The sequence below is a fragment of the Pinus tabuliformis genome, chromosome X (assembly GCF_031772625.1).
Source record: "Pinus tabuliformis cultivar Carrire ecotype Pingquan chromosome X, CPIR1, whole genome shotgun sequence".
NCBI classification, from domain to species: Eukaryota; Viridiplantae; Streptophyta; class Pinopsida; order Pinales; family Pinaceae; genus Pinus; species Pinus tabuliformis.
In genome coordinates this window covers 1496751081-1496766473 of record NC_142308.1, presented here as the reverse complement: position 1 = coordinate 1496766473, position 15393 = coordinate 1496751081, and the positions used below count along the sequence as shown (strand labels likewise).

The 15393-nt window shown below is 37.9% G+C and overlaps 1 protein-coding gene across 1 annotated transcript; it reads left to right on the top strand.

Annotated features, from left to right (window-relative positions):
• Nucleotides 1–6857: 6857 nt before the first annotated feature.
• LOC149145710 (protein trichome birefringence-like 5) lies at nt 6858–14661 on the top strand. Its single transcript, XM_089450019.1, has 4 exons — nt 6858–6995; nt 7089–7863; nt 7957–8134; nt 8229–14661. Exons 2-4 carry the CDS (start codon nt 7139–7141, stop codon nt 8514–8516), a joined length of 1191 nt encoding a protein of 396 aa, XP_089306145.1. The 5' UTR covers nt 6858–6995; nt 7089–7138; the 3' UTR covers nt 8517–14661.
• The last annotated feature ends 732 nt before the right edge of the window (nt 14662–15393 follow it).

Genomic DNA, 15393 nt, shown 5'->3' with positions numbered 1-15393 from the left:
ATTTGTTTCGCAATACCAAAATCCTTCATTGTAAAGGAATTTTCTTTTGAATACATTTATTTATCGCATAGTACACCTCCCAATAAGCATGTCATCTACATACAATAGCAATATAATATAATTGTCATCATTTTTCTTTTTAAGATAAACACAATGGTCAGAGTAATATCTAGTATAACTTTGTTCGCACATGATCTGTCAAATTTTAGATACCACTATCTTGAAGCCTATTTTAAGCCATACAAGCTCTTTTCCAATTTTCATACTAATTTCTCCTTTCATTTGACCTCATATCCTTGTGGTTGCTACATATATTTTTTTTTCTCCAAATCCCCATGGAGAAAGATTGTCTTTACATCTAACTGCTCAAGATGCAAATCTTTCACTGCCACTAGAATTCAAATCGTTTTGCATGAAGTCATTTTAACAATAGAAGAAAAAAAAATCATCAAGTTTATACATTTCTTTTGTGCAAACCCCTTCACCACAGGTCTAGCCTTATACCTTTGTTTTCCTCCATCTTCTTCCTTCAACCTATAAATCTATTTATTCTGTAATGTTAGTTTACTTGAGGCAACTTGACTAAGTCCCAACTCTAGTTATGCATCAAGGAGTCCATCTCTTCTTCCATGGCCTGCTCCCACTTCGTCCTGGTTTATATCTGCATTACTTCTTCATATCTTTCTGGTTCACCAGAATTAATGAACAATACATAATATAATGAATGAAATTATCGTTCAAGAGGTCTACTTATCTTGATAGATCTTCTAACACCACTTTCACGTGTTTGAATTGTCTTTTGTTGTTGTAGTTGTTGTTGTTGTTATGGTTGCTAATCATTATGATTTTCAGAGAACTTTGTTTTTTCTGTGATCTCATCATTGCAAATGAATTTTCTTTGAGTACATTTATTTCTCACATATTAGACCTTCCAACAAGCATGTCATCTACATACAATAGCAATATAATATAGTTGTCGTCATTTTTATTTTTAAGATAAACACAATGGTCAGAGTAATATCTAGTATAACTTTGTTCACACAAGACCTGTCAAATTTTAGATACCATTGTTTTGGAACCTATTTTAAGCCATACAAGCTCTTCTCCAATTTTCACACTAGTTTCTCCTTTCATTTGACCTCATATCCTTGTGGTTGCTGCATATATATTTTTTTCTCTAAATCTCCATGGAGAAAGATTGTCTTTACATCTAACTGCTCAAGATGCAAATCTTTCATTGCCACTAGACTTCAAATCATTTTGCATGAAGTCATTTTAACAATAGAAAAAAAAAAAAAAAAAAAATCATCAAAGTTTATACATTTCTTTTGTGCAAACCCCTTCACCATAGGTCTAGCCTTATACCTTTGTTTTCCTCCATCTTCTTCTTTCAACCTATAAATCTATTTATTCTACAATATTAGTTTACTTAAGGCAACTTGACTAAGTCCCAACTCTAGTTATGCATCAAGGAGTCCATCTCTTCTTCCATGGTTTGCTCCCACTTCTTCCTGGTTTATATCTGCATTACTTTTTCATATCTTTCTGGTTCACCAGAATTAATGAATAATGCATAATATAATGAATGAGTGTATCGTTCAAGAGGTCTACTTATCCTGGTGGATTTTCTAACACCACTTTCACGTGTTTGCATTGTCTTTTGTTGTTGTGGTGGTTGTTGTTGTTGTGGTTACTAATCATTATGATTGTCAGAGACCTTAATTTTTTCTGTGATCTCATCAAGTGTTGCATATCTTTGTTTTCATTTTCTTGTTTATTTTCCTGCATCTGATCCTTATACAAGACTTTTTCATTGAATATGACATTTCTGCTCCTATTGGTTTTGTGATTTTCATAAGCATATAAGTGATAACCAAAATCATTAACACCATATCCAATAAAGGTACATTTCTTTCATTTTGTCTCAAGCTTTTTTTATTTTATTTATTGATGTAGACAAAGGTTTCACAACCAAAAGTCTTTAAAAAAGAGTAGTTTACCATTTTCCCTGTCCATGTATCCTCTGGAATACCACCATCCAAGGAACTTGGTGGCTCGTTATTTAGTAGATAAACAACAGTATCCACAGCATCTACCCAAAATTGTAAGGGGAAATCCTGCATCCAATCGCATGCACTTTGCACACTCCATGATTGTCTTATTCATCCTTTCTGATTCATCATTTTCTTGTGGCATCCTTGACACTGTTTTATCTCTGTGAATACCATGTTTTAAATAGTAGCTATCAAGCTATTTGTTGCAGTATTCTCCTCCATTGTCTGATCTGAGACACTTCAACTTCTTTCTTGTCTCATTTTAAACCAAAGTTTTCCATTTCTTGAAAGTATCAAATACATCAGATTTATTGAATAAAATAAATCCAGGTTTTTCTGATTGCATCATCAATAAAAGTAACATAATAGCGAGAGCCACCAAGATATGATATCTGAGTTGGTCCTCATACATTTGTATGCACAAGCTCTAATTTTTCTTTCTTTTTTTCCTTCCCAACTCTGATAATTTTGATTCTCTTTTGTTTTTCGTAAACACAATTTTCACGGAAATCCAAATCAACATGCTTCAAACCTAGCAACAAATTTCTTGAGTGAAAAAATTGCATTCCTTTCTCACTCTCATGTCCCAAAGTCTATGATGCCACAATGTTGTATTTTCTCCTGTGGATGTTAAAGCATTAACGAAATTAGAAATACCATTGCATAAATACAACGTACCAACATTTCTCCTTTTGTTATTACTAGGTCTCATTTAGTGACCTTCCAGGGTTTGTCTATGAATGTATTTACACAGTTTTTACCACCCAAGTGCTTTGTTGAAATTAGATTTTTCTTCAGATTTAGAACATGCCTTACCGCCTTCAGTAGCCATTGGTTTTAATTATGTTGTTTTATAAAAACCTTACTCATTCCAATGATTTTATAGGGTTTATCATCACCCAAACAAACGTGTTTGAAATCTCCTTAAACATAGCCATGAAATTGTTTCTTATCATATGTGGCACGGAATGAAACCCCTGAATCTACCACCCAGACATAAATAATATTCTCTAATGAAATAATCAAAGCATCTTGCAACACATCACCTGTCACATTCGCTTCATGGTTGTTCTCTTGTTATCCATCTCCTTCTTTTCCTTTGTGAGATATGCAATCTTTTTTCAAGTGTCATTTCTTTCTGCATTTCCAACACACTATTCCTGATATGGATTTAGATACGTCTTTTCTTGACTTACTATGATTTCCTAGGCTCCTTCCTCTTTTTATTTATCTTCCCCTAATGTTTGCAGTCAAAGAATTACCCGATGTTTCACCTGAGCTTTTCTGTCGTGTTTTTTTGCTAAGAATAGCACCAACAACATCATCATATTTTAAAGTACTTGATCTAGAGACAAAGTTACTGATAGCCATAACTAAATCATTTTAACTTTCTGGAAATGAGGCAATGAGTACAGAAACAACAAAGCCCTAATTTCATCATCAAAATTTACCCCTACAGAACTTAACTAACTGGTAATTGTGTTAAATTCATTTAAATCATTAGTAACAAATCCACCTTCTGACATCTTCATATTAAATAGAAGCTTCACAAGAAATGACTTACGAAGTCGAGGGTTTTTCATATAGTTTTGTCAATGTCATCATTAAACATGTTGTTGTCATTTCCTTTAACATGTTGAATGCCATGGACACTGTCAAACACAATCACATTGTTCCTAGTGCCTTTCTGTGGAAAATCTCTCATTATACGACTGTAATACTCGTCGGCTTCTTTGTTTTGTACAGATATTTCTAATACAAATAATCTTCCATCTGCATCTTCCATAGCTAGTAGTTTTGTCCATTAAATTTCTCAACCTTAAACCTACCATCTTTCACCATTGCTCCCACCCAAACTAGGAACCCTTATCTCATGCGAATTTATTAGCCAAATAAACCTTCAATTATGATACCAGTTGTTAAAAATTAATTAATGGAGTAATGAAATACACAAAATAGTGGAAACACATACAAAAACGCACAAAACAAGAGAAATATATGTGGTTCACGCAATTTGTGCTACATCCACAGAGAACAGTCAATCATTCCTTTTATATTATCCAGCAAAATGAAGAGATACAACCTAGAGTAGATCCGCTGTAATTTCCTCTTCACTCTCACACAACATTCTCTCGCTCAAAATAATCATACACAATCACAATACAATTCCCTCATATAAACAGAGGGTTGTCTTCTAAAAAAAAACCCATAAATTAACACAACATCTATAGTTAAATCATTCGCCTAATGAATGGTCCGGATTGACTACAACATTACAATATTTTACAAGGCAAAATTTCATCTATTTTTAACTTCGGGGGGGCTCATAAAAGTCACTATCAACGCCCTAACAACAATTAAATAGACAGTGTTGCCGTCCCGTTAGAAGCATAGATCCAACACCACTAAAACAAAAAATCTCCTAACAATCAAGAAGATAATTAGGCTCCACACCCAACAATTCTCTTCTCATAGATAAGCTACCATCATCCAAGCTAGTTTATTTCCATTTTACATATAAACAAGTTTGAGTATTTTGTTATTAATGAACTGAAGTTCAATTTTCATTATAGCTCTATGTTTTTTGTTTAAATTTGTATTTCATTTTGTTCATGCATGAATCTAGAGCTTTCGGGTAGTTATGTCATCAACAAATAAGAAATCAATCTTAGTGGTTGATTATGAACTCGCCCCTAATTTAATGTGTCCTCTCAGCAAAACTAATGTCCCTTCTAATTCATTGTTGGAGGTCGATCACCTAGTTACTGGAGATTAAACTTCTACTAGTAAACTCAACCCACCAAAACAAGATGAAAAATTTGGTCTTTAGAGCATTCACCCTTCAAATATGCAAAGACGATTCAGTCCCTAAATGGTGAGATTGGCCTCTAAAAATTTTGGCTTCTGTAGATAAATAGCTCGGCCAAAATGACAAATATGTTCTCTCCTTCTGGAAAATATTTCTTGTTTACAAAACATTTCTTAACCCTTGCTTCAAAATTTTCCTTGAAATTGAGGGCTTAATATTTCGCTCCAAAACCTATGATAAAGTTGGTTCGAAAATTTGTTGAGCAAACCCTCAAATTTGACTTCAAAAAAAACCCACAAATCGATCTACAATAAAAGCCTTTGTCTAGCAAGTAAACTAACGTTGATACCACTATAATGTCCCAAATTGAAAAATTTAACGAATTCTCAAAATTCATCTCAACAAAAATGCTTCAAATAAAAATTTCATCCATTAATAGAAAATTATAAGTATCAACAGAACAAACAAAACATGTCAACTAATAAATGGAAATAAACTCAGCTTTATTATATTCATTGGACATGGTATACATGTTGATACAACTAAAATTGCTAAGATAAATAATCTAACCTCCAAAACAATCTACTCCAATGCTAAAACTGACCCTCCAACACAAGCTAAGAAATAACTACTAAACTCTCTTATGAATTCGAGATAAATTCACCTCCTACTGAATCCCCCGAGGGTTTCCATCCTAGGGCTAATGCTTATGGTAGGAACTCTCGATTCTCCAAACCTCTCCACAAGAAAAAATACTCTCCTCATAAATATCCCAAAATAATCCAATCTTTCTACTTTTAAAAATCTAATATATAGATCTTCAATTTTCTAGAAGTATTTTATTTTACAACTCCATCTAAGTGACTTCTTAATTTTAATTTACTTAAGTCACTTTTAACCTTTTCTCTCAATTAGTCACTTTTCACTTTTAATTTTTAATTAATCAAGTGATTAATTATAATCATTTTTAATTCAAGAAAATAGTAAATCACCCACCATACTTTCTCCCTACCAAAAGTGACTCAACATCCCATCTTGTAAATCTTTTCAACATCCCATCTTGTAAATCTTTTCATTCTTATTCCAAAGGGTTATTACACCAAAATGTTTTGTCAAATATTCTTCTTGGATACCACTTCAAACATGATTAATTAAGTTAAACCCAATAATAATCTCGTTTTACAAAAAATATTAATATTCAACAAAATAAAAACAAGTTCTTGATCAAAATTTCGGGCTATATGCCTTCTGTGGATTAATCTCTGTCTTGGCATCATATGTATTTTGTTGTATCCAGATCTGTTTTTATCATGCTTTTGTGGGATTTCTCCCCTGGAGATCATGTGGCGCTATGAGCTTAATGCTTTGATTTTTACGCCGTAAGGCGTTCCCTCTGAGAGGAACTCCCCTCCGTGCCGCGGTGTCTCGTTATGGACCCTTAGATCGATTGTTAGACGATGGAATAAACTCCAGCCATTAGATCATCAGCGTTTTAAGAAACCAAGCGTCAGCGAAGAGAGGCCAAGCGTCTGTGGATGCATCATTTTGGTTTTTGTGTGCTCTGCATTCGTATTGTGGGGTTACGATAACGAGCGATCGTTGCTCGACTTGCTGCTCTTAAAAAAGCGCGCGGAAACGGCCGGCTTCTCCAACGATTTCTCCATGCCCAAGGATGAGTTCGAATCTGGAGGGGGCACATTGAATATTGACAAGTCCAATTCAACACAGAAGGAGCAGCACTCTGTAGTGCAGCAGGGAACGAACGGTACTGCGATTAGTGCTTCAGATGGGTTAATTACAGGAACCGATCAACCTTCGGTAATCCATGATGATGAAGGCGTGAGTAAGGGAGACAGCAGTGTGGAACCTGTGAGGCCTCACGAAACAACGAATAGAACGGGAGATGAAGAGGAATCGGGAATTGGTGCAGGGAGAGCGAATGTAACAGCGCCTGATCCACAAACAGAGTGCGATTTGTTTACAGGAAGCTGGGTTTATGACGAGTCATACGTGCTATATTTGCCTGGGGAGTGCCCCTTCTCCAGCGCTGACTTCAATTGCCAAAGAAATGGCAGGAAAGATGCCAAATACCCCAGATGGCGATGGCAGCCCCGGGACTGCGACCTTGCCAGGTAGGCATTCGTCTTGAATCTTGATCTTGTTCTTGATAACTTCACAATTCATAAGCGATATGACCGTGATGATGTGCATACAATATGCCTCAGGTTCAATGCGTCGGAATTCCTGGAAAAGCTGAGGGGCAAGAGGCTTGTGTATGTGGGTGACTCAATTAGCAGGAACCAGTGGGAATCGATGCTGTGCATGCTCAGGCGTGCGGTGCCAGAGGGCGGTGGATCTTTCCGTGGCACCAAGCGTCAGCGAAGAGAGGCCAAGCGTCTGTGGATGCATCATTTTGGTTTTTGTGTGCCCTGCATTCGTATTGTGGGGTTACGATAACGAGCGATCGTTGCTCGACTTGCTGCTCTTAAAGAAGCGCGCGGAAACGGCCGGCTCCTCCAACGATTTCTCCATGCCCAAGGATGAGTTCGAATCTGCAGGGGGCACATTGAATATTGACAAGTCCAATTCAACACAGAAGGAGCAGCACTCTGTAGTGCAACAGGGAACGAACGGTACTGCGATTAGTGCTTCAGATGGGTTAATTACAGGAACCGATCAACCTTCGGTAATCCATGATGATGAAGGCGTGAGTAAGGGAGACAGCAGTGTGGAACCTGTGAGGCCTCACGAAACAACGAATAGAACGGGAGATGAAGAGGAATCGGGAATTGGTGCAGGGAGAGCGAATGTAACAGCGCCTGATCCACAAACAGAGTGCGATTTGTTTACAGGAAGCTGGGTTTATGACGAGTCATACGTGCTATATTTGCCTGGGGAGTGCCCCTTCTCCAGCGCTGACTTCAATTGCCAAAGAAATGGCAGGAAAGATGCCAAATACCCCAGATGGCGATGGCAGCCCCGGGACTGCGACCTTGCCAGGTAGGCATTCGTCTTGAATCTTGATCTTGTTCTTGATAACTTCACAATTCATAAGCGATATGACCGTGATGATGTGCATACAATATGCCTCAGGTTCAATGCGTCGGAATTCCTGGAAAAGCTGAGGGGCAAGAGGCTTGTGTATGTGGGTGACTCAATTAGCAGGAACCAGTGGGAATCGATGCTGTGCATGCTCAGGCGTGCGGTGCCAGAGGGCGGTGGATCTTTCCGTGGCACCAATGGTGGCAGATCCGTCGCTTATGTTATACACGTTAGTCCACTTCCGTGATTTCCTCTGCACATATTAAGGCGTGATGATCTCCCGCTTTTCATTTGATGCATGCATGCATATGTTGTGTTTGCAGGCCTACAACTGTTCTGTGGAGCTCTCTTGGGCTCCATTTCTAGTTCGGCAACATAAGATTCCGGCGTCTATTAATGCAACTAGTAATACCACTACCAAAGAAAGTGAGACATTACAGATCGATACCATAGATGAGCTGGCACAAGACTGGAAGCAAGCTCATATTCTAGTTTTCAATACCGGACACTGGTGGACTCATCCAGAGCCTAACAAAGGGTACGCTGCTCCTTTCTTTTCTTCTTTTCCCTTACACTATCTATTTCACCTCTCTTTCACAAACAACATTTAATTTGTTCACATTTTGCCCACTCAAAAGGTTTAGGGACCTTTCTTTTTTGTTTTCCCTGTAAATTTAACTAAGACCATTTACAAAAAAGTTGAGTAGGATGGTTATAATAATTGGTTTCAAGCATTTCCTGTTTGTAAATATGAGGTTAGAATATGAGATCTGAGGTTGAATATACATGAGGTTAGAATATGAGATCTGAGGTTGAATATACATGAGGTTAGAATATGAGATCTGAGGTTGAATATACATATATATATATATATATATATAAACACAGGATAAATTATTTTGAGGAGGGTGGGTTGGTCCATCCCCACATGGACGAGCCGGTAGCATTTGAGAAGGCATTGAGGACGTGGGCTACATGGGTGGATGCCAACATCGATCCGCTCCACACTCAAGTCTTTTTCAGAACCTATTCCCCTGTGCACTTCAAGTAATTACGCCGTAAGGCGTTCCCTCTGAGAGGAACTCCCCTCCGTGCCGCCGTGTCTCGTTATGGGCCCTTAGATCGATTGTTAGACGATGGAATAAACTCCAGCCATTAGATCATCAGCCTTTTTAGAAACCAAGCGTCAGCGAAGAGAGGCCAAGCGTCTGTGGATGGATGAGAGAGGACAGCAATCTAAGGCGCCTCGATCCCCTTCGATCTGAACATCAGGGAGCTCTATGAAGCGGATCATGTCCCTTGACGAAGATGGCAAGGTGTGGTGAGGAGAGCCGTCCATCCATTCGGCGGTGAAGAAGGTGACAGAAAAGCCACGTACATAGTCAGCCGCTTTGCAAGCTCGAGCAGTGGGATGTGATGGCCCGACCCAAAACCAGGGAAGATTGCTACATGAGGCTTTTGGCTCTGCTCTTGCGACTCCATGAATGTCTCTATATTCCAACAAGCAAATGCCAATATTTGAAGGGTGGGTTCTGTAATGATGAAGCAGAATTTATAGTTATAAAACAAATGTATGACATTCACCCATTTTTAGCACAACTTATCATCTCATTTCAGGCCAAAAGTTTGGAGGTTTAATCCAAACTTGCAGGAGACCAGGAGGACGAAGAGGAGCACCAGGAGGACGAAGAGAAGCATTGAGGTCCATGGCGTCTGATTCATCTGCAACCTTCAAGCCTTTTGGAGTTCTCTTTGTTTGCCTTGGTGAGTACCATCCATCCAATGATTCAACGAGTGAGTTCGGTATAACATCTACCATTATTGTCAGCCATCCAATTGTAGAAGCTTATAGTATATTGTACACTAAAGATCCAAAGCCTGAAGCCAAGCATAATTCTCTGTATCATGCCTGACTTGAGCGAACTAAATTTTTGTAGTTCTAAGCGTCTGTGGATGGATGAGAGAGGACAGCAATCTGAGGCGCCTCGATCCCCTTCGATCTGAACATCAGGGAGCTCTATGAAGCGGATCATGTCCCTTGACGAAGATGGCAAGGTGTGGTGAGGAGAGCCGTCCATCCATTCGGCGGTGAAGAAGGTGACAGAAAAGCCATGGTACACAGTCAGCCGCTTTGCAAGCTCGAGCAGTGGGATGTGATGGCCCAACCCAAACCCAGGGAAGATTGCGACATGAGGCTTTTGGCTCTGCTCTTGCGACTCCATGAATGTCTCTATATTCCAACAAGCAAATGCCAATATTTGAAGGGTGGGTTCTGTAATGATGAAGCAGAATTTATAGTTATAAAACAAATGTATGACATTCACCCATTTTTAGCACAACTTATCATCTCATTTCAGGCCAAAAGTTTGGAGGTTTAATCCGAACTTGCAGGAGACCAGGAGGACGAAGAGGAGCACCAGGAGGACGAAGAGAAGCATTGAGGTCCATGGGGTCTGATTCATCTGCAACCTTCAAGCCTTTTGGAGTTCTCTTTGTTTGCCTTGGTGAGTACCATCCATCCAATGATTGAACGAGTGAGTTCGGTATAACGTCTACCATTATTGTCAGCCATCCAATTGTAGAAGCTTATAGTATATTGTACACTAAAGATCCAAAGCCTGAAGCCAAGCATAATTCTTTGTATCATGCCTGACTTGAGCGAACTAAATTTTTGTAGTTCTATTCAATTCAACTAAAGGAGCTAGGTTTTTCGTAGCTTCTATATTATTAAAAACCCTGACCCAATTTCTCATCTATGTTTCTATTAGAACAAATCATAATAAACTGGCACTGGAGATTTTTACAGTCATATAATGCACCCAATGATTGCAGAGAGAAAATTCTAGTAATGCCTGAATACCAGCGAGCGTCCGGTTAGGACATAGAAATTTTCTTCTACCCTTTTGAGCGTTTCAAGAAGAAACATGATGTGAGGGGTTGCATCCTCCGACTGAGGTGCCGGGTATATTTGTATATTTCAGAAACGAAGACTGCTCCACGGATGGACTCTGGTCTATTATAATTGAACTAGCCTGTATCAGTGTCACTGTTCAGACTACTTACAATAACATATTAGTCAACAGAAAACTCATTAATTCTGTCTTATAGTGTATTAGTATTTTCTTTCGAATACATCAAACCCTCACTTGACTTTTCTAGAAAATATAGATTTCTTGACAGAAAGATTTTCCCTTTCTTTCATCATAATTCAAATACAATATTTTTAATGAAAGAGGAAAATAATGTTTTTTTTTAATAAGTCCACTGCAGATTCCTTAGCATTCTATTCTTTCCTTGTAAACCATTCCCTCTGCATATCACAAAATTTTACAAGAAACAATTACAGTGTCTTCTTTTCATTTTGCAAAGAAACAATTACATAATCTTCTTTGTTCTGGAAAAAAACAACTCAAAGTACTTATATGCTCAGGTTTAGGCTTCCTTGGGAGATTACAAGGGGATTCAATCACTCCTCTCCCCCGCGTGCTTTCCATGCAAAATGAAACAATTACATAATCTTCTTTGTTCTGGAAAAAAACAACTCAAAGTACTTATATGCTCAGGTTTAGGCTTCCTTGGGAGATTACAAGGGGATTCAATCACTCCTCTCCCCCGCGTGCTTTCCCGTGTGGAAGTGGACGTTTTCCACTTCCAGAACAACAATACACAGATCTCACCAGGGCTATCCATAGGCATCAAGGCCAGGCCAAGAACTGACTGACGTAGGAATTACACTAGCTATTCACCAACTCAAAAATATTAGACTCACTGACATAGGAATTATAGTGGCTACCCACCAACTGAAGAATATCAGACTCATTGACGTAGGAATTACACTTGCTACCCACCAACTCAAGAATATCTTACAACGTCTTGCCCTTCCCCAACAAATACTTCTATCTCCCTTATGAGATGCCTTAAGTATCTTCCTCCCATACTTTCTTTGCCTCTTTTTATTCTTGTTCTTGGAAGGCAACATTTGTCGGAGTCTCACTGCAGAGGCTGTATTTCGTGATGCTGTGCAGAAAAGGGGATTGACATCAGCATTCAAAATTGACTCTGCTAGAACTATTGACTACCATGAAGTAGGTTCCAGCTTATCATGGGTCAAGGCTAATTGAATTGGTATTTTAAATTTTTGTCTATTATACTGCAGTAAATAGGTATCACGTATTAATATGTTGACATTCACCCATTTTTAGCACAACTTATCATCTCATTTCAGGCCAAAAGTTTGGAGGTTTAATCCGAACTTGCAGGAGACCAGGAGGACGAAGAGGAGCACCAGGAGGACGAAGAGAAGCATTGAGGTCCATGGCGTCTGATTCATCTGCAACCTTCAAGCCTTTTGGAGTTCTCTTTGTTTTCCTTGGTGAGTACCATCCATAAAATGATTCAACGAGTGAGTTCGGTATAACGTCTACCATTATTGTCAGCCATCCAATTGTAGAAGCTTATAGTATATTGTACACTAAAGATCCAAAGCCTGAAGCCAAGCATAATTCTCTGTATCATGCCTGACTTGAGCAAACTAAATTTTTGTAGTTCTATTCAATTCAACTAAAGGAGCTAGGTTTTTCGTAGCTTCTATATTATTAAAAACCCTGACCCAATTTCTCATCTATGTTTCTATTAGAACAAATCATAATAAACTGGCACTGGAGATTGTTACAGTCATATAATGCACCCAATGATTGCAGAGAGAAAATTTTAGTAATGCCTGAATACCAGCGAGCGTCCGGTTAGGACATAGAAATTTTCTTCTACCCTTTTGAGTGTTTCAAGAAGAAACATGATGTGAGGGGCTGCATCCTCCGACTGAGGTGCCGGGTATATTTGTATATTTCAGAAACGAAGACTGCTCCACGGATGGACTCTGGTCTATTATAATTGAACTAGCCTGTATCAGTGTCACTGTTCAGACTACTTACAATAACAGATTAGTCAACAGAAAACTCATTAATTCTGTCTTATAGTGTATTAGTATTTTCTTTCGAATACATCAAACCCTCCCTTGACTTTTCTAGAAAATATAGATTTCTTGACAGAAAGATTTTCCCTTTCTTTCATCATAATTCAAATACAATATTTTTAATGAAAGAGGAAAATAATGTTTTTTTTTTAATAAGTCCACTGCAGATTTCTTAGCATTCTATTCTTTCCCTGTAAACCATTCCCTCTGCATATCACAAAATTTTACAAGAAACAATTACAGTGTCTTCTTTTCATTTTGCAAAGAAACAATTACATAATCTTCTTTGTTCTGGAAAAAAACAACTCAAAGTACTTATATGCTCAGGTTTAGGCTTCCTTGGGAGATTACAAGGGGATTCAATCACTCCTCTCCCTCGCGTGCTTTCCATGCAAAATGAAACAATTACATAATCTTCTTTGTTCTGGAAAAAAACAACTCAAAGTGCTTATATGCTCAGGTTTAGGCTTCCTTGGGAGATTACAAGGGGATTCAATCACTCCTCTCCCCCGCGTGCTTTCCCGTGTGGAAGTGGACGTTTTCCACTTCCAGAACAACAATACACAAATCTCACCAGGGCTATCCATAGGCATCAAGGCCAGGCCAAGAACTGACTGACGTAGGAATTACACTAACTATTCACCAACTCAAGAATATTAGACTCACTGGCATAGGAATTATAGTGGCTACCCACCAACTGAAGAATATCAGACTCATTGACGTAGGAATTACACTTGCTACCCACCAACTCAAGAATATCTTACAACGTCTTGCCCTTCCCCAACAAATACTTCTATCTCCCTTATGAGATGCCTTAAGTATCTTCCTCCCATACTTTCTTTGCCTCTTTTTATTCTTGTTCTTGGAAGGCAACATTTGTCGGAGTATCACTGCAGAGGCTGTATTTCGTGATGCTGTGCAGAAAAGGGGATTGACATCAGCATTCAAAATTGACTCTGCTAGAACTATTGACTATCATGAAGTAGGTTCCAGCTTATCATGGGTCAAGGCTAATTGAATTGGTATTTTAAATTTTTGTCTATTATACTGCAGTAAATAGGTATCACGTATTAATATGTTGAAATTATTTAAAAGGAGATCCTGCAAATCCCAAGATGAAGAATGCAGCGAAGAAACGTGGAATAGAGATAACTTCTATATCACCTACAGACTTTAAAGAGTTTGATCTAATACTTGCAATGCACAAGCAGAACAAAGATAAATAAAAAGCATAAATGGCATATAAAACTCCCAAAATTTTCAGTTTCATTTGCTAAGTTGTTCCAAACAGAATCTAATAAGCCAATACTATTGTTAAATTCAGCAAAATGTACATTAAATCACATGTTGGAATCAGCCATTTTTAATACAATAACAAATGAATATCAACATTCATACAAAGTCAATCGAAGCATTTTCAAAGAGCCTCCTTTGGCCCTGCAAATTTCTTTGGTTTATGAATCCAGAGCCTGCAAATCGTATTTTGACAGAATGTGGGCTACATATTCTGTTTGGTTGTATTAATTCATTTCAAATTTGATTGGCTGCTAATATTACAACGTCCAGAAAATATCAATTTTTTAAACCGTGAAGGGTCATGAAATAGCGAGAAATAGCAAAATATGGGAGGATCCATACCTGCAAATTTAACCAATCCATGATGTTGATGGATGCCATGAGTGTTAATTTTGTGCTAGATTGGATTAGATGACTGTTTTACTTCTCAATAATTGAAATCATTTTTACTGCTTCTGCCAACATGAGATGATAGAGACTCTGCACCTATATCTAATATGTGTATTACTCCTCAATTTATGCCTTACGGCGTTTCTTTTGCAACATTTGGTGCAAATGCTAGTTTAGTCATCTATGCGGTTTTGATCCTATGATCCTATGACAGTATCTGATTTATGAACATCTGCGCCTAAGGCATTTTTGTCCTCCTATGTATCACGACTTTTATATTCTCTTAATATAAATCATTAAGTTTTTTCTTTCTAAGACACAAAGAAAAAAAAAAAAAAAAACAAAAAAATTGTGCAAATGATAAGACATGTCAAACTAATGCCATCGGATCCCACACGAACTCCTCAAAACTCTCCTAGATCCCCAAATAACATAACCTACTCCCATAAACTTGTCATCCCATGTCCCTGTTGTACTATTAAAATAAATAAAAATGAAAACATCACAAAATTTCAAAGCCCACAATAACTTGTCAAACAAACAAAAAAGAAGCCAAAAAAAAAAAAATATTCAAATCCCACGGTGTCTTTAAAAGAAAACCATTAATATTTGCACAATTAAATGGCCCCTAAGATTTTGTATGCTCTTTCTCCCCCAATGCTCCCAATTCCTAGATCATTGTCCCATAGTGGTTCAGCCATCTTTAAAAAAGCTTTAGAAATCCAAGTGTTTTGAGAATTCTTCAAAATAGCATTAGAATCGACTGGGACCTTCTGTGAAATACAAGTACGTGAAATCAAAGATGGGAATGATGTCTTCAAGGTGGGTAA

Excerpts from the sequence above, each read along its gene's own strand:
- LOC149145710 (XM_089450019.1), top strand. The coding sequence starts at position 7,139 with ATGTGGGTGACTCAATTAGCAGGAACCAGTGGGAATCGATGCTGTGCA. Across the intron at positions 7,864-7,956 it reads CGGGACTGCGACCTTGCCAG|GTTCAATGCGTCGGAATTCC; the intron begins GTAGGCATTCGT and ends AATATGCCTCAG. Across the intron at positions 8,135-8,228 it reads CCGTCGCTTATGTTATACAC|GCCTACAACTGTTCTGTGGA; the intron begins GTTAGTCCACTT and ends TTGTGTTTGCAG.